This window comes from Etheostoma spectabile, chromosome 15, assembly GCF_008692095.1.
Source record: "Etheostoma spectabile isolate EspeVRDwgs_2016 chromosome 15, UIUC_Espe_1.0, whole genome shotgun sequence".
NCBI lineage: Eukaryota > Metazoa > Chordata > Actinopteri > Perciformes > Percidae > Etheostoma > Etheostoma spectabile.
Window position 1 is genome coordinate 17,950,960 of NC_045747.1, and position 20,315 is coordinate 17,971,274.

At 40.2% G+C, this 20,315-nt stretch overlaps 1 protein-coding gene across 2 annotated transcripts in view; it reads left to right on the forward strand.

Annotated features, from left to right (window-relative positions):
- The first annotated feature begins 7,392 nt into the window (after window positions 1-7,392).
- Window positions 7,393-20,315, forward strand: part of LOC116702701 (cytohesin-4) — a 14,030-nt gene continuing 1,107 nt past the window's right edge. The window contains exons 1-12 of one of the 2 annotated variants that reach the window (XM_032537066.1): window positions 7,393-7,563; window positions 9,647-9,729; window positions 9,986-10,050; window positions 11,174-11,240; window positions 14,499-14,617; window positions 16,078-16,158; window positions 16,330-16,442; window positions 16,779-16,927; window positions 18,099-18,210; window positions 18,333-18,409; window positions 18,538-18,609; window positions 18,811-18,959. In XM_032537066.1, coding sequence (XP_032392957.1) covers window positions 7,524-7,563; window positions 9,647-9,729; window positions 9,986-10,050; window positions 11,174-11,240; window positions 14,499-14,617; window positions 16,078-16,158; window positions 16,330-16,442; window positions 16,779-16,927; window positions 18,099-18,210; window positions 18,333-18,409; window positions 18,538-18,609; window positions 18,811-18,959 — 1,127 coding nt within the window. In that variant the 5' untranslated portion in view covers window positions 7,393-7,523. The remainder of the gene's footprint in view (window positions 7,564-9,646; window positions 9,730-9,985; window positions 10,051-11,173; window positions 11,241-14,498; window positions 14,618-16,077; window positions 16,159-16,329; window positions 16,443-16,778; window positions 16,928-18,098; window positions 18,211-18,332; window positions 18,410-18,537; window positions 18,610-18,810; window positions 18,960-20,315) is intronic. The other variant, XM_032537067.1, reaches the window with a different exon arrangement.

Here is a 20,315-nt window from a genome sequence, read left to right on the forward strand (position 1 = left end):
TAAGATAATTAAAATAAGAATAAGAATTAAGAATTAAAAATATAAGAATTACTGTCGATTGATGATAATTTAACTAAAAACCATGACCATGTAGAAAAAAATAGAATTGCTGGATACAAAACCACAAGCAACCGCTGAGAAATCAAGTTATTTTAAAATACTTAAGCAGAGTTGGTCATATTTAATGTTAGTTTAAGCACCACAGTGTATTACTGTAGCCCTGCATCAGCAGGAATCTGCAGTTGTAAACTACCACTCATAGATCAAAGATCAGTAAGTCATATGGTGATTCATACTTTAACTCATGAAAGGATTACATTCCTTTCATTAGGTTGAGAACATGAAACTTGAGACAGATAGAAAATGTATTGTGGTCTAACTGAGTGTAAGAATGTTCACATTATAGATCCAACACAGGTACTCTGCCACCTACGATGACTGTCCAGCAGCTTTCAACAAGCTTAGGAAGAGTCATTTGGTTGTGAAACATTCTTGATGATCTTGTTTGCTGACTGTGCAGGGACTGAAAATCTGCAAGGATAACACGTAGTGATTAATCAAACAGCCATAATTGATGAGCGGGGAATTGAAAAATCCCTTCTGGAAACGATTGTCTAAGGACCTTGTTACACTTGCCTTTTCAATGCAACACGTGTGATTAAATGCGCCAAACCCCATATGTCTATATATATATATATATATATATATATATATATATATATATATATATATATATATATATATACCCGGATAGATATATATATATATATATATATATATTTACATTTACATTTATATATATACAGTATATGTACAACCAGTATATATGTAGCAGTGGAGACAAGGGATTAACACAGCTACCACAGTGCTCTTGCTTGGAAGAGGAACTCCTGTGTGGCGGGATGTTGATGCGAGACTAGTCTTGCTTTGCCAGACCATCCACGCGCTAGCGGAGGAGGGTTCACACAGCATTCTGGGATGGGAGAAAAACGTCTAAACCAATCACAACCGTCTTGGGCGGCGCTAAACTCCACATGGATCCACTGTAAAATAGTCCTGCAAACTCAGATTGGACACATGGTCTAGCTAGTTGTCTCAGTTTAATTTTGCACATACTTGACGGTCAACGCATTACACATGATTGGACGACAGAAGTCACATTGAAAAGACAAGTGTAACCAAGGCCTTGCAGAGCAGAAGCTTGAGAAATTATTGTAAAGAGACCGAGATAGCGAGAGAGCACAAACAGGGAGTTTAAAAAAAACCTTCAGTAAATGAATCTCTCTATGCTAAACATCATTCAGTTCAGGGCCATCGGATAAAAGGCATGCGGTAGGATGTTGCTTTAGAAAATGAATTTATCCATGACTGTCACAAAGGTACATTTATTGTTTTGTTTGACACTTATCTTGAGTATTGACTGCCCAATGTTTGTGTACTAAAACATGTCTTATGCACTACTTTCAGATTTTTCACATGCACAGAAATATTGGCAGATACACACACATGCTGTTGAAACATTTTTTTGTTTGTTTTATTTATTTCAAATGTTATTTAATTTATTAGTTATTTATTTTTCATCAAACAAGTCAGTGCAACACATGCACAGCAGACATATATTGACATTGGACTAAACAAAAATATGGGCTCAAAAAACAGTAAACTGAAAAAGAAAATTGCAGAAAATATCTGCAGAAAAAATATATAGAGAAAGAGAGGCAAGAAAAATAATTAGGCAGCATCTTGCCGCACAGATGGGTCTTCCATTGTTGTTGTAAAAAAAGGTGTTGACCTGTGGTCTTTTCATAGTGCTTACTTCCTGATTGAAGTGGTAACAATTAACCCTGGAGGTGTTTGGCTAGGCGGCACATATATCGGCCAATCAGCTCATGTAATGTCATTTTGAATGGAAATGGAAAAAGTGACTTCATGTCAGATTGTTGTGTCTTATGCAGAGAACCGTGTTCAGTGCATTTACAGTTTTTTGACTATTGCTTACACACTTTTTGCAGAATTTGGCTCATTATGTCAAAACTCTACATACAAGTCAATCAGACATAGCACTTTGAGATTAACAACTCCCATATGTGCCAAAAGGAATGGGGGGGGGTTGGATCCCACCTTCTGTCGGGTCTTCTTTCTGGCCACAAGGCCTTGCCAACATCACAGGCAATGTCCTCGCGGGCTAGGCATCGGGGAAAATATCGCCTTGTTCCTCTCAAACGCCCCACTGTCCAGCTGCTTCATTCTGAAGTTATGTTTCTGTAGGATGCTGTAGTGTAGAAATGCTCAACATGTTGATATTGTTGAATACATTCCTATTTGGTATTATGCGACTCAAAGTCAGATTGCATTATTTTCTCGCATCATTTCAATGATGGCTTGCTATCATCATTGTGTAATACTTTTGATTTCAATGTGTAGGCAAGCAAGTGCAGATGGCTGCACAGAGAGGGATATTTTATTGTCTATGATGTTTTTATGTTCCCTTTTGGTGAACTGTGAAGATAGGAAGGCAAAGAAGACATCACAATCATGCATCAACATATGGTCATTGTCACAACATGGGGAACTTTAAAAGTGCCTCAGTGCAGACGGATCTCATGAAATGGCATATTTACGCCAAGCCAATTTGTATGCCATTATTATTATTATCAAGACGCATAGTCCTTTTTTTCAACGCCGTTTGGCCTTCATTGACTTACATAACCTTTCGATGGCGCCTGAATTTACGCCGTAGAGAGTTGTATGAAAGGCCAAAAATCCACACTGGGAGGTTGGCCGGTGTGGCTGATGGGTAAAACACAGGACTTTCATCCAGGAGACTGGGGACCATTTCCCACGTGTCACGTTTTCTAAACCAAACTGTCGTTTTACTAAAGCCAGCCCTGTTTTTTTTTTTCCTAAACCCAACTGGTTCTTCGTTTCCTAAACCCAACCGTCATTTTTTGTTTTTTTTCACTAAAGCCAACCCTCTTCCTTTTTTCCTAAACCCAACAGGTTCTTTGTTTCCTAAACCCAACCCGCGTGTCACGTTAACTCAAGCGCAAGTGGCGATAACATGGCAAGCAGTGGCGGCTTGTCAATAGAGGGCTCTGGGGCGCCACCTCCATTGGAAATCCAGAAATATAAATGTATACAAAAACGATATAAAAAACGTTTACTCAAACAATGTGTCGGCTAGTACTAACAGCCTCAGCATTTAATAAAAACTGTCTTTAATCAGTTAAGTATTTACGGATATTCCGTGGCTTTGTGGACTATATTGCTTCAAGTTGAAAGTGCGTTGAAAGAGCACCTTGAGAGCGCAACGGTGTTTAACGAAAACGTCAAAAACAGTGCATGAGCTACTGGAGTGTATGCTGTCTGTTGTGAGGGAACACATCATCAAAGAAGCCCAGCACAGTGATTTTACCTCAGTCCAGGCAGATGAGACAATGGATGTTGCTACACAAAAGTGCTTTTGTGCACACTTGTGCTTTTGTTACATTGATGACGAACACAACGTGCAGGAAAGACTTTTTGAATTCAACCCTGTGCGGTCAGCAACAGCTGAGTCTATTGCTACAGCATTGAAAGATCGTCTTGCTGCCATCCTTCTTGAGGAAAAGAAAGGCAAACTAATCTGCCAGGCATACGATGGAGCCAGCATTATGAGGGGGGGCACTGCAGGTGTTCAGAAGAAAATACAGGATGTGGACCCAAATGCTCACTACATCCACTGCTATGCACATCAGCTAAATCTAATAATGCAGTAGGCCACCTCTCACATCTCTCTCTGTCTGTCTCAGTCAGATGAAAACTGCTGTGTCTGCCCGGTTCAGCTCTGAGATTTTCTCGCATTGCACAGCTAGCGCTGTGGAGGAATAAACTCAGAGATTACGTTATGTTCTGCCTCTGTTAAGAAGTGAATGTAGGCTACAGCTCACAGCAACCTAAAAGTGTCTGGCTTAAATCCAGAAATTATGTAGCTGACGTTGGACGCAGGAGAAGAGTCAAAGGCGGTGATACCCCCACTGCCCCCAAGACTTGTTTAGGCCTCAGCCGTCAAACTGTCTTAGTGCTTTACATGTCATTACAGAATCTCAGGAAGAGACTATTATATGATTTTAAATATGTTATCAATGGGTTCCAGATACTATAAAAAGGTCATTGGACCCTCTAAGTGCATACTTTATCTATTCCAATTTCAGATACATCATAAGATCAGATACAGATATGTTTGGTGGGTATGGGAAAGTTTCTCAAATGTGTCTGAATGGCAGGTGTTGGGTGATGGTAGGGGACTGTTGTTGAATCCTGATGACAAATCAAAACACTTAGTGCACTTGTTTCTGCAAGTGGAGATATTCTAATTGCCACAAATCGGGATGGCTGGCCCCTTAATAATCACTCAATTGTCCCTTAATAATCAAACAATTTTCCCTCTCATCCGACGCACTTTGTGCACCTGCGATTTTTGCAGCGAGTCCAAAGTTAATGCTTATTTGCTGCCGATGTGTGTGACTATCAACAACAGCTGCTGAACGCCACTCTAGATGGGATTGCGTTTGCTCTGACTGATATATGGCTTGTAAAGACTAGAGCTGTAATCAGGGCTTGTTTCCAGCTTGTTTTAAAACCCCATTCCGAGTGATCCAATCACAAGTGGACAGCTCTAAGTAGCTGTTTCCAGCAGGCGGCACAATGTGTCTTTAAATGCGTCCTGAGGGACCACTTGTGATCAGATCTCATTTCTCTGCTTGATATGCAAATAACACGTAGGCTACGCTATTACCATTTGCATACAGGCCGGTTGATTCTGTGTGTGTGTATAAATGTCAGTTCTTACTCTTACATAAATTACATACAAACATTAGAAATGTGTGATGACTACAGCCATGGATATAAGAGTGGGCAGCACAGGAATAAAAACATCATCAAGAGATTGATAATAGCTTCCAAAATTCTAGTTTCTGTGAGACAAGAAATATTTTGAATGAGTATTTGTTCCGCTCACAGTTGAAATGGGTGTCCTTAATGTGGACAGGACACATGGGCGACGCATAACGCTGCTATAAGATATGTGGCCATATGTGGCCTGTCATGGGGAGAGGCCCAACATGCTGCCAGGGGCCAAATTTGATGGAGAATGCTCATTGAAGCCTTCTGTCCCATAGGGGATGAAGAGGAGTAAGTAATATGTGGTTCTAGACCACCTCCAAAGGTGGTCTGAGGGATTAGATCTCAATGCGTTCTCAATGTGCCCCGAGTACATTCACACCTTTACTTAGAGCTGTCTACTTGTGATTGTATTGCTCAGGACGGAATTTAAATCTAGGTAAAAACCAGACTGTCTTACACTTCTCCTTTAAATGTTAAAACTTCAATCAGATTTGAAAAGCTACAATTGCTTTTTGCAGATTGGGAGCCAACTGGCCTCTGGGCACAATTTCACCCTTCCCACAGTCTTTCTCGGATAATTTTGCATCTATATGTTGCCGCTTTGAATCTTTTAGGCGTTGTTTGGAGTCTCGTTGTGTTTAATTTGCCTCTTTGCAGATGATTTGTGTCTCTTTGTGTGCTCATTTTGAGTGTATTTGTGGTTGTTTTGCGTCTCTTATTTTGGTCTCTTTGCAGTAAAGTAGCATCTCTTTCACTTATTTGTGTCTCTTTGTTGTCATTTGGTCTTCTTTGCAGCAGTTTTTCATCACTTTCCAGCCATTGTGTGTCTCTTTGTAGTTGTTTGTAGTCTCTTTGTAGTTTGATTGACTTTCCTGCAGGAAATGTTAACAGTCACTTCAGACAAAGGCTCTGGCCCAGCACCAGATCCCCTTGGACCCCTGGCCCTGTTGCTGTAGCTCTGTTCAATAATCCATTGATGGTGGATGTTCTGGCAAGCCTGTCTTATCACAAACTATTCTCCTAAATATAACATTCTGGGAACAATGCATTCCTCATTATGATCACAGAACACAATGATTCAAGCCATTACGAAGGATGACAACACGTCAGACAGAACAGGCGACTGATATTGACAGTAGGGGTAAGTTGGCTGAATTAAAAAGGGTCGGTCAACTCAGAACAATTCAGCTGCGAACGCATTGTCAGGTCTATTCGTTCTGGCGGGCATATTCATTTCTGTACTGAAATAGTTTTTCAAAAATTGTCCCTGATGCCAGAGAGAAACAAAGAATCAGTGAAAGATGGAACATTAATTCCACATAGGATGTAACACAGTCATGTATTTAGTAAACTTACAGATCCGCAACACTATAAATAAAAATGTTACATAAACTATCAAATGTATATGTAACATTTACTTAGAAAGTTGTATTAGCAAAACGTCAGTCTCGGTCCCTGAGTGAATAGTCAGAGAGTAATGAAACGGCCTAAGACATTATTGGTTTTGGTCTTCTCGTGTTATTTGTTGACAATAACAGAAATGTTGACTGCGTCATTTAAGGACAACACACATTAATCAACTTTCTGTAAATGTGCCAGTTTTAATGGGTTGGCTAATAGTCAAGTCCTTTGACGAGATGATTTGAAACCAACAAGGTGATGGTTAAAATTTAGATTTACAGCGGACGGCAAGATGCCATTTAGACAGCAAATCCTACAAAATAAGCATTCTCGAGACAACGTGAAACCTCAAAACATGAGCACAACAATCCAGCAGGAATATTCACTTTTAGGTGCATGTGGCCGTTCAAGCAACACAAAGCATAAAAATACACCCTGACCAGACTTTTTGTTAAAGATAACTATGCCACATGCTGAACAGCAACATAGAAAAAGAGCCCAAAGACTTTCAGTGCTTGTTTTTCATTCCTACAAATATGGTAAGTGAAAATGTAATAATAATACACCATGATTTGTAGTACCTTGTACACCACTGTGAAAGTGTTAAGAAATGTGAAGCACCCACTAGGTGGGGCCTCATATTTAGAGAAGAATGAAGACCCGCTCTGTTTAAGTTTGGTTTATTTCCTGCTTAAGAAGACAAGTTTGAGACCATTTTGTAAAAAACAAATGACATGGTTATTTGGTTGCTATCATACAATAAGTACATTCCCCAGACCCCTGTGGTAAAACAGAACAATGTGATTGTTGCATATTGGGAAAATGGCGAAAACAATACCCTTCCTATCTTATTGAAGTAGAAAAATGTGGCTCTTATTTGGTGCTTTCCTTTTCATGCATATTTGTTATATCATATCCTATTCTTTTGTAAGGCACTTAATGATGTTTGATGTAATAATAGTATGGTATTAGCAATCCTTTTGGTCACAAGAAGTGTGGTAAGAGTGGTGTTGTGTATTTTTAGGGTTCTAATGAATGAATCTGTTTCTTAAAGAAATGTCCACATAACCAGACTGTATGTCAACATTTAGTCGTGCACGTCGCCAGAAATGTAACAGCAGACTGTGAACTTGGAGTGTCTTCAGTGTCAGCAAATGGCATCGCCGGCCCTTTTTTCACTCTGACACTCGACAGCTTGTTTCCTGTACAGCCGTCAGTCGCTCTGCACCATCAACAACATGGCTATACGCAGAAAAGACAGCTTCCTCTGGGGGAAAGGTACGCTATTATTATAATTATTCCTTTTAATCAATACTTTATATTATTATGGAAAGCTGCTGCTCAAAAACAAATACCATGTTTGTTGGGAGGCGATTTAAAGTATTAGTAAAATCATTTGTGTGGTTTAGTGGATTGAACTCACTTTGCATTTTGTGGATTATAAACTCTTCATTCAGTATGTATACATGCACACCAATATTCCACTATAATTCCAAATATGACAATATTTAAATTTTATACAGGTCATGTAAACAGCATATTCAGGTTGGATATTTTGAATAAGGCCTTTTTTTTTTAAATATAGCATTTTCCGATTAAGACATGTGGGATATTCCAGTATTATATGGGTTTTAGAGGCATTGTTTGGAAATGTACAGCCTACAGCACATTCGGAATATGTGTCTCAATCTGGGTTTTTACTGCAAGCTTATGGTCAGCTCTGTGCGTTGCTATAGTTTCTGTACACAAATAAGCCAGCCAACAGTTTGCAAGGCTGCAGACCTGATAAGAAAGAGAAACACAGCTACTTTTAAACATTATTATTACCAGAGGCCTGTACTACGAATCAAGATCAACATGCCCTGGGTGTACTTCAGTTACCCGGCTTCACCTAATCTAACAGCCCCGGTCCCACATAAGCAGTGGAACGAAGGAGGTTAACTACTAGCTCAATCAACCCCGAGTTCCCCCATCCAGCGGCGCACGCGTTCACATAAAAGAGCGGTGTTTGTACAGCATGACCAATCACAAACATCCACCAGAGACACATATTTTACATAAGAGCAAACTATAAATCTGCATAAATATGAAGAACACAGACACGGTTTTACAGGCCAAACGCAATACAGTCGCTGCTGCCTAACGCAGGAAGGAAAGCTGGGAGAAAGAAAGCTGGTGCTGTTCTTTGTAAATTACAACGCTTATCAACATCACTCCCCCCCCCCCCCCCCCCCCCAGTCAGGCACAAGATCTGACCGTGATACACTTTTGTGCTTTCCATAAAATGTCGTTGCTTCAGCCTATTATTTCAGTTGCAACCCTGGCATGGTAAGCAATCTGAGAGCAAATAAAAAAAATATTAAAACATAATTCAAACCATTGGCACGCATTGGCACAGCCCAGTCTCATGGCAGTTTGTGAAATAGTGACGTTATTTAATCTATTTATTCACATACAGGGACACGATTTTCTTGTTTGTGTCGTAATGTTGAGCACGGATTTTATGTACTGATGTATTTTAATGGGAAGCATCTTTCGTGATAACAGCACGGTTAGCGTGCAGTATTGAAAAGCCGGAAATCTGCGTAAGGAGATTGGTTGGGGGGGTTGGTTGGGGGGGACCATTTCACGAACTGCCGTGAGACCGGGTTGATTGGCAACACACGGCTCAAGAAGCCGACAAATAGCCCATACGTGATTCCCTCTACTTAAAAATAATTTTTTATAAAAAAATGCCCATCAGGGAATGTTAACGAGGTTGTCGGTCTTTCTCGGCCTTTCTCTCCCCGCACACTGAGCTCCACCGGAACTTCTAAGAAAGATGACGCTGAGTATTAATTGGTCGGTAGGCGGTGCTTTTACATCAGTTGATCTCTGATCTCCAACATAACCTGTGCATGTAAACAAAGTCACTGATGTCATCTTGTATGTTTTGAACTTGTTTTTCTTTCATATTTTACTACATATTTGTGAAAGTTCTGTTTTTGTATCAATTGAGACCTGTGATTCACGATAATAGAAACTTTTCTCACTATTCTTATGCTGCAAATTCTTGTAAATACAAACCCACAGATTATGATGAATTGTTCCTTAAAGGCCACAATGAGACTCAACCTAATTTACCAAAAAGAGGAAGAGACACAGCTATTTTCAGCCTTTTCCTTCTCTCATTCAAATGACCACTTCCCTCACTAGGGGAGGATGAAATTGTGACGCATGCTGGTCTGTGAAAGCGAGCGTAGGTGTGAAGGTTGTCAAGATAGTCCACAGTGCTGCATGTCTACTGACTGCTTCACCCAGTATATGCCACCTTTCTGAAATGTACTTGTGTCCTTGCCAATGCCTTTTTCTCGCCACACAGCTCCAACAAAACCCCCCCCAGGAGAGAGGGGGCAGGGTGAAGGCATGAAGATTCACAAGTTTGAGTTGCTGGATGACATTCAGGTACTGTGGTGAACATGTTCCCTTGCATACAGATCCCTCATTATTCTTCTGAATGCACCCATTCCTGGAGGCCTCAGCAGAGCTTTTCACAGCACACAAAGGTGTTTCATTCACCAACTTTTAATTGAGATATGACGGCATTTGAAGGTTGGAGCCTGACTCATCTACCATTGAGTTTACGGCCATGTGCGGTGTAATGACAAACCTTGATACCAAACTCACATCACCGCTTTTCTTTCTCAACTTCCTCTCTCAGAAGCTGAGGCTGGAGATTAATCACGTCATGCCAGAAATCCACAGCCCTGAACCAAAGGAGCAGAAGTGAGTACATGAGCCATTTTTTTATTTTTATTTTAACAGCAGCTTCTATGTGTCAGCACGGCCTTGGCCTCTTATTCATGTGACACCAGCAGACTCCCCCTCCTGATCTGCTTGATCGCTTGCAAACTATTTTTCATGCACTCTCAACACATTGTTCAGCAGTTCCGGCTGACTCAATAAGTGGATTTTGTTATTCAACATTGTACATTTGTTTTTAAATGAGTTGGTCTATTCATAAGATTTCCACGCACCCCCCAAGTAACTACAGCCGTAGCCTACACCCTCGGATACAAGCACCCCTAGGTTGTCATCACTGATGTCTAGAACTACGGAGGATAAAGGGTGTCATACTGCAGCTCTGAGCCTAACAAGCAGTTACCGAGCACTGGGAGAGAAAGTCTGATCATACGTTGAGAAGAAGTGCTGTGCATGTGTCTGTCTAACTACACGTTTGGATGTCCTGTTGCTTTTGCCGCTGCTTTAAGTAGGGGGAAATGATAAATGTCAGTGGTATGACATTGCATTTTGCTATAACTGTCTTACTGGCATGATAACCACAGTTTCTCAGTACTGCTGTCCCAACCCTTAAACCCCCAACACTTCATAAAATACACCCTATCGAATCGTGGAGAAAATGATCTGACCCTTTTGATTCTTGATTAATCATGAAGTCATCTTTATTAAGTCAAATACCAAATACCCTAACCTTCAATACTCTGTTTCATAGCATTAGCATTTAAACAATTTAAACTGTTGGCCAGGTAAAATAAATACTCTGATGATTTTCAGCCTCAGTAACTTGAATGTTTCGAGTTTGATGTTTCTTTCTTACTGTACGTAATGTAAAGGTCCAAACATGTGTAAAGAAAACCGATTGTACACGAGACAACGCGAAAACACAGTTTGCAAATGTAGTATACAGTTTATAAATATGATACCAGTAAATTGTCCAATTTGCTTTCTTCTCCTTTTTTGCTTTCTTTTTAAAACAGCAAAAGAAACAAATACATTTTGAACATTTGTTTGGCATTTAATTTCTTATTGAAACAAATACTTATTTATCATTTAAAAAGTGAATGCAATTTGTCAATTTAGAATGAGCATTTGTTTTCTTTTGCGGTAGTAAAGACGTTCTGAGGAACAAGAGATTCTTGCGAGGGAAAAAGAAATTCAACATGGACCCCAAAAAGGTGAGTTTCCATTGTGTTCTTGGGTCTATAAAGAGGAAAAATAGAATTTAGAGAATAGTTGATTTCTTGCTTTGATGGTATAACATGTTTTAGACATGTCTTAAAGCTGTAACAGGAAGGGTATTTTTTTCATTTGCCATTTTAGCAGAATTAACAGCACTTAATTTGGTCACCTGCATACTTAAACACAGTACTTTTAAAAGATTTCTAAGTGTGTAACATCATCTTTGGTTCTGACGTGCTACATGCCATTTGATTTAAAGGCTTCAAGTGCAAACACAATGTAACTCTGAGTCCCAGTAAAGGTACACTAGGTGTAATCATACTTTCACTGACTGACACAGAGCGGATGTAGATTTCAATGTGTGTGTGTGTGTGTGTGTGTGTGTGTGTGTGTGTGTGTGTGTGTGTGTGATATGCAGAAATGCAAACTGTGCACAGGCACAGAGGATGACTGAATAGCGAGAAAAACCACATCCTGTTCCCTGAAGTGAGGCAGAAGCGCCACTTCACCACAGCGACCTCCGTCTTTTTCATTTGCTTCCTCTTTGCGTCCTCTGTTCAAAACTGAGTCCCTCGGCTTGTGACCACTCTGAGCTCTGGCCTGAGAACATGTACGAGTGGGAGGATGAGACGTTTTCAGACTTATTGGGGTTAAAGGTATCTTTAAGTGCAAATGATTTGAAGAACCACTCCGCCGGAGTACACACTCAGAAGAAAGGGTCATCTTTTGAAGTTCTGGCTCAGAACACCTGTTGAGATTTAGAAATTACAGCATGCAATATTCATTCAACCTTTCTCAGCTTCTTTCTCTAGTGAGTAACAACTGTGACCCAAAAGAAGAAGAAAACTTTCTTGATGTGTGATATGATTTGTTTATCAGCATACAAATTTAGCAGCATTGATACTACTTTAGCTTTGCCACAGCAAGCTTTGGCATGAAAGCTTACTGTGGTACTTATTCCTTTCCTGTAAGAAACACACATATAAAACCTTTGATTAAATGACTGACCATTTAAACTTTAATGAAAGCCAAATGGGCCAGATTGAACCTTAAAGCTTTAGTGCGTACCTTTTTGATGTGTCTGAACGTCCGTAAGCTATTCCAAAATTAGTTGCTACAAAGCTAATCATGACTATCAACTCCACACAACTCTCTCTGCATCTCTCAGCGTGGCTATGTTCACAAACTGGTGTCGTCCGGCGACTGAAGACAATTACCTCTTCTGAAGAGTCCCTCACGTTTTCTTTTATTCTCTTTTTTGTCCTTGCCTACTAGCAACTTTTTGGAGGCGGGGTCGGGGTGGCGCGCGATCACGGAAGGCTTGTACCATGTGGACGGCTGACAGTGTTGTTGTCATTAATTAGAATTCCTCATTCCTCAACCACTGTACACAACATAAAACACAAGTTTTTGTGTATAAACATGGACACTACTGATTTGCTTGCTCCTGGGGGTTATTGCACAAAAGCAGAATTTATAAATCCAGGATAACCGATACAGCGCTGCTTGACCTAGTCTAATCTGTGCAGCCTGGCTTGGTGCGTTTCCTGACGGCCAAGCCAGGCGGAGGAGGAGCGACTAGGTCGAGCCAGGCTGAAGTAATACGGAGAGATGCGCGTTGATGGCGTTCTTTAATAGACCGGGGAGGTCGATCACAGATTTACTGAAGCTAAATTGGAGAATACGCATTGTTCATACTTTACACAGAGTGAGCAGCAGCTTCTTATGGAAGTATGACAACGTGAAACACATTATTTGTAAAAAAGAAATGAAGTAAACATGGTAATGAAACGGCGAGAGAAAGTGTGGCAGACGATTGCAGACCGACTGAATGCGTAAGTAGCCTAAATATATACATTAACCGACCACTGCTTTGAATTGAAACCGCCATATCAGTCCAGGAGTTAGGCTAATTATGTGCGCAAATGAACAGTTGTAGTCTTTGCTGTAAACGTAATGTTACACAGGAAATTTACCATGAAGATGAATTACAACCCCTAATCTACAATGCTAGACTAGGCCTATGATGCCTATGATGCCTATGATCTCTCTCTCTCTCATACGGGCTAAAATATAATTTACCTAAGTAACTTGTGAACTTCCACTGCTCGCTTTTCAGGCAAAACAGTTCGTTTGTGGAAATAATTAGCCTTACTTCTCGAATAGTTTCATTTGAGAGCAGTTGTTCGTACATGTATTTATTTTTAGATTATCATTCAGTTGGTCTGTTTCTACCACACTTTTTGTTAGTTTTTTCTTTTTTTCTTTTACAGAGGCAGAGTTCCCTTCTTTACATATTATATGTTTTTCTTCCTCTTGTATATGTACATAGAAAAGACACTGAAGAAATTAGATTCTGAAATCTAGAAACCATAAAGATAAGTAAGTGATACATTTAATGCACACTGTAAACACAACTGTAACAAAGTGTATACATTGGTTATTCTTCCCCCAGCAAAATATAAGGTCAACAACCATCGAGGTGTCTTCTCCCTGTTGTTACATGAATGTACGTTAGCCTGCAACCCTATATAGTTTCTGGTCCAGTGAACTAAGACCATAAATAAGGAGGATTGCCCAATAAGGATGGGGTTTTATAATTTCACAATCCTCCCAAATTGCAGTTCACAGGAGAGAACACACGTGTGCTAAGAATGCCAAATTAAATGCACATGGAGGAGGATCATACATGATCCTTTGTTAAAGAATACAAAAATAAATAAATCATCTCTAAAATAATCAAAGGTGTGTTGGTCTATGACCAGTCTGCCATGGTTAGAACAACTAACCAATTATATATTGTCCTTTATCCCTGACTTCATTTAAAAGACATTTGCAACTGCATCCGCCTTTTCTAATCATCTCATACAGCAATATAACATGAATAATTATAAAAAATAATGGTCAAACCTTTAAATGATAATAGTGAACTGAACAACAACATTGCACCTGTTGTATTTTAATGCAGGCTGATAATAATAAGGTAAAACCACTGCTCAGTGAACAGAAAAGGCTAGCCAGGATTAATAAATCCAGCCTGGTCAAGAGCAGCCTAACTGCACAGAATAAATTAACAATTTATTTAGGTAATTTAGGTGCCTCTGCTTTTGTGCAACCAACTTGAGGCTAAATTCATCCAGTAAAAGAATCCAGTAGAATATCCTGGTTTAACCCCTTATCCTGGTTTTGTGCAATACCCTTCTGGTTTCCCAATACTTTACAAGTCAGGACTCTTGCCCTCCATCTTCCTTCAGGGTGTCCATTACCTGGCTGAAAATGACCTCCTGGAATGGCGAGCAGAGTCGGTGGCCGAGTTTCTTTACAAAGAGGAGGGACTGAACAAAACCGCCATCGGCAACTTCTTGGGAGAAAGGTACAGTATCACAAAAATGGCCTGGATCAACGGATGTACATTTCCAGGATCAAGGCTCATGCGCTTGATGTCAGGCTTTGCCTCTCACCTTCCGCTCCCTGGGTGTTGCCGCTCCTAAAAACCCTTCACAACGGGAAACAAAACAAACTAGGAACAAACTAGCAAGGTACACAATGAAATGTCAAGTTTTGAAGAAAATTTGGATTGTGCAACAAGGCAGTCCTGCTTGGTTCTTTCGGTAATTGATTGTAAAGATTTAGAATGAATACGTTCACCCCTTTGGGACGTTTGGGACTGATGACACACGGCAATTCACTGGCGAGACTAAATTGCATTTAACCATATAATAATAGTGGCTCATGCTACTGTATTTTAAAAAATATTTTATGTGGCGTTTTCTTTTGCGGTGTGCATATGTTCTACTAGAACAAGTTTGTAGAGACTATTTTGCAGAGCCCGGGACTATTATTATTTAAAGGGCTACCGGAGGAGTTTTGGGATCTTTAGTCAAAATAGACTTGACCCTCCCTTTGCCAGCAATTAATTTTTCCATGAAACTCTAAAATGATTGGGGACAAAGGCATGACGCTCCCCAACAATTTATTGATGCTTTCTGTTCTGGTCTGTGTTTGGCAAAGATGTAAAGATAGCCATTTTTTTTTAACAACTATGACATACATGACTTAACCTCTGCGTTCTCATCTTACACATCCCACTCCACTCTTTTAGTGGCCATTTCAGTAGATTTACTCCCTAACATTGTTGTGGAAACACAGTAAGCATGGAAAAAAAATGCACACTTCCTGCATCACTGCATTACTTCAAATACTAAGTTACTCCTATAGTAAACTAGTATTCACATGAAATAAAACAATAAAACATTGCGACCATTCAACAAAGCACACGGGCTAATAACTGGCCATACCATAGTGGTCGATTGGTTGGGCTAAGGCATTTGACCCCCCCCCCCACCCTCCTGAAAAGCTACAGACTCAGAAATGGTACATCCGAAGGAAACCCATTGTGGGACTGGCTCTAGTGAATGGTGAATGTAATTCTGCACCAAGGCTGGATTTGGGGAAAAAGACTTCAGATATGGTGTTAGGGGACCACTAAGCTCTATATAAAAGAGACTTCAGATATGGTATTAGGGGACCACTAAGGTCTATATAAAAGTATCCAAAGAGCACCATGTCATGGGACCTTTAAGGGACACACACAAGGGGTCCCCTGTGTCTTGAAAGACTTCTTTGGCTGATAAAAAATAAAGACCTAGAACTGAGAGACTTTAGTCACCTTGGAGAGGATCATATCTATATCTACAGCTCAGTTTTCCATTTCACTGTTCACTGTCTTGACCCCCACTTTTGTTCTTATTTATTTATTGACCTTTCTTTTTTACAATGTACCTCACATTTTAGATAATGGTGATTGTTATTATTTTCTTACCCTACATACAGAGAGGAAATGCATCTGCAGACACTGAAGGCGTTTGTGGGCCTGCATGAATTCTCAGACCTGAATCTGGTGCAGGCGCTGAGGTTTGTGTCACGGAATAACTTTGAAAGTCAGCATGCAACGTTGCAGCAGTTTTTACCTTTGTCTGGTCTAGTCTGACGTAGAAATCCTCCTCCTTTTTACCAGCATGTGTTTGACATTGCGTGAGTGTGTTTATTTTTTATTTATTTTTTTACATCTCTGCCGTCTTACAGGCAGTTTCTGTGGAGCTTTCGTCTCCCGGGAGAAGCTCAGAAGATTGACAGGATGATGGAGGCGTTTGCAACTCGCTACTGCAACTGTAACCCAGGGGTCTTTCAATCCACAGGTAACAAAAACAACAAAGGCACTGTGGCTGGCCTGATTCACTTTCTCAGGCAGTCCAGGTTTTATTACTGTACTATCATCTGATAAAAACCTCTCAAAGACAAGTTGTCCACTGTTTCCCTTCCACAAAACAAGAGTGAAGCCACACTAACGTATAATCTCTCCTTCACTGATCAAAGTCAAAAGATTGTTCAGTGGAAAAGTTTTTTGCTCAGCCAGCCTTCACAGATACATATTATTTTTAATGGGGGCAATTTACAGCTGAAGACAACTAACTGTGGTTTTCTGCCTTCTGTGTGTGTGTATTGTGTGTATTGTGTGTTTTTGTGTGTAACAGACACATGCTACATCCTGTCTTTCTCCATCATCATGCTCAACACAAGTCTCCACAACCCCAACGTGAAAGACAAGCCCAGTCTGCAGCGGTTTGTTGCCATGAACAGAGGAATCAACCACGGGGAGGACCTGCCCACAGAGTTGCTCACGGTCTGCTACTATTACCGATACCAGTGTCTTAATAATGTCTTATTAATAGTATCATAGTACGCTCATGATGGTCTCTAAACTAATCAGACAACAGTCACTCAAATACTGTTTGTTAATAAGCAGGAAACACAAAGTACAGCTGACGGGAATTAGGGATGGACCGATCCAGATACCAATTATTAGTAGTTAGTGAGAGTAGGTGTAGAGGAAAAGTCAGATGATGTCATTACTATATATCCTCCGGGGAACATGATTGTGTGGACTAAGTTACATGGCCATCCATCTGATAGATATTGAGATATTTCAGTCTGGACCAAAGTGGTGGACAGACAGAAGGACATCCTGAAAGCCAATAGCGAGGCGAAGATGGACACACACGCACAAGAACTTCCTTTATCTCTTTCTTCATTCTAAAATGTGGAGCTTGAAGCAACTCATCTTATTTGAGGAATTTTATGTACTCGCATAATTCTTTCAACTTTTGAGTGGTATCTTCATGGTTGTTTGCTTTGGATAAAAGATGTAATGGATGTAATGTCAAAAGACCAAAAAAAGAAAAGAAATCTATCAAAATTGAATAAAAAAAGAGATCTATTTGAGCTTTGGGACAACACTGGTTGTCGTCAATATTTACAGTAAAGAGAGAAATATGTCAAAGTGAAGAGAATCTGAATCATTAAAATCCATAAATATAGTTCACTTTCATTTTACTTGAGTATTCCCATTTTTGGAGACCTTGTAGATTCCCTTCCATCTACTCTTTTTAAAAAAAACTTTTACAGATACTTAACCCTAAATTTGAACTCCTCACTGAAATATATCACTGGTCAAACAATTTAAAAAAATCTTGAAATCTTGTCTTTTAAGGTTGTCCAAAAAAATGTTTCTTCTAGGTTACGCAATGCCTTGTATACACACTAGAAGAGAGAAATTGGAGATGAGTTTTGGGGTACTTTTACTCTTTCAGTATCTCCAATCTTTTGGATTTTCATTCTGACCATGAATGCTCGTCACAGTGTTTATAGACTCATGAACTTACTATGTGGTTGATAAAATGGTCACTGCAAGGATTTCCCAATGTGGATCTTTAGTTTTATCTGAGCAAAATACCTTGAATCCATCAAGATATCAGACTTATAAAAAAACTAAAATGTTCTACGTTCTCCTTCAGAAACTCTACGCGAGCATCCGTAACGAGCCGTTCAAAATCCCAGAGGATGATGGGAACGACCTCACGCTGACCTTTTTTAATCCAGACAGAGAAGGCTGGCTCCTTAAAATTGGTGAGATGATGATGTTTGTTCCACACAGACAATAATCTGAGTTAAATAAAAAGGCTGTCAGAGGAGAATACAGCTAACCCCCCCCCCCCCCCCCCCCCCCCCCTAAATTTTTCTTGTTGAAGGTGGACGAGTTAAAACCTGGAAAAGGAGGTGGTTCATTTTGACAGACAGCTGCTTGTACTACTTTGAATTCACCACAGTAAGAATCGGTCCTTATGCTGCTAAAAAAACAACAACTCAAAATCAACAAAATATGTAGATGTCAAACTTCCTACTGATGGTCAAAAGGTTAAATCTGTATTTAATATTCGTCTCCTCTTCCTGCAGGACAAAGACCCAATTGGGATTATTCCTCTGGAGAATCTGTGTGTCAGGAAGCTACAAGACACAAACAAACCGGTAGAGCATCTTTTACTTTTGGGATCACAATTAGTGTAGGAGTGTTGAGCTTCTTCACACAAATAATCTGCTAAAATGAATCATAGCAGCTGCGCAACGTATTTCTAACACAAGTGCTCAAACAGTGAGTTACCAGGCTATCAGAAGGCATATGCACATTGTAACAGTGCCACATGTGTGTCTGCTTGTGTGTTTGGACAGTATTGTCTGGAGTTATATAACCCCAAAGGACAAAAAATCAAGGCCTGCAAGACGGAGAACAAAGGCAGAGTGGTGCAGGGTAAACACCAGTCTTATAAGCTCAGTGCCGCCAGCGCAGAAGAACGGGACGCCTGGATAGAAGCCATCAGGTGAGAGCTGTCAATGCAGAACACGTAAGAGGCCTCGTATCTTCACTGAGCCGTGTTTGTCAAGGTTTAAGATAGAATAGAACACTTGATCACAAAGAGTTCAAACAAGCAACAAAGTCTGTCAGGATAAAAAAAAAAAAATCTTCTCACCTCCAAATCTTCCTTTGTCGTCAGTGACGAACTAGAATCAAAAAACGGCCCTGGCATTTGCAACACACCGGCCCTATTTTTGTCTATAACCTAGCTGGGAAATTAGGAATCTCAGATGGTTGCCCAGCAACTGCTCAGAGCCAAGACATGGAGTCAGATACATACACTTTCTCATGTCATTTTTATACAAATCAGGTATATTCATATTAAACAAACAATACATAATGGGTTAATTGGTGAGCTTTAAAAGGGGCTGTAGGTAGGATTGTGAAGGTCGTAGCCAAGAAAATTTGAACATCGACCACTTTTCAGTCCCTCCTCCCTTTCCACTAAACCCCAAAACGGTCTCCTAAGCCCCTCCCCCCACAATGGAGCGCTGTGCACGATACGTGAGTAAAGAAGGGGAAGAGGAGGAAACCTGAGGAAATCTGCGGCTCGTGCGTGGGGAAGGGGGAGGGGGGGACACTATGAAACGCAGTTAGACACCCCCCCCTGGCCCTGATTGGTGCATCTGAACAGGGAGCGGTGAATTTTTTTCAAATCACACTACAGGCTGTAGGTGGTGCCAGAGGAGCCAAATTTTCTTTTCTTTTTTTAATTATTACCTGCTTCATGTAGTTCTACTCAAACATAGGGGCAGTTTCAGCATACATGACAGAAAGTTAGTTTAAGGCTAACCTTCTGCACCTTTAAAAGGTGGGTGTTTGGTTATGTTTGGACCAGTGTTTTCAGTGTTTATGCTAAGCTAAAGCTGTAGCTAAGCTGTTGCTTCTTATGGAACAAACATGAGACTGGCAGCAATCTCTGTAAAGCTGTACCAAGGACCAGGGGTGCTTTAAGCCCAATGCTCACAGTGACAGCAGGTATGATGTTCAACATGTTCACCCTCTTACTTTAGCAAATTTGGTTGAATAATTTAGAAATTGTGCCATTTTTCAGTACTTTCTACCAGTTTACAGACTCAGCCATTAGTTAATTATGTGAAAAATAACCAACAGATAAATCAATAATGAAAACACTTAGTTGCAGCCCTAGCTACTGCAGCAGTAGTCTATATCCACGACGTTCTATGGAAAATCCACCGGATTTCATTCTTGATGAAATGGATGTGTGTTACCTTCCGCTTTCTCTGTGTTGTACTTGTAAACTTGATTTATGAGGACCGTGGTTAACCTTTCCTCAGGGTAAATCCAGACAGCTAGCTAG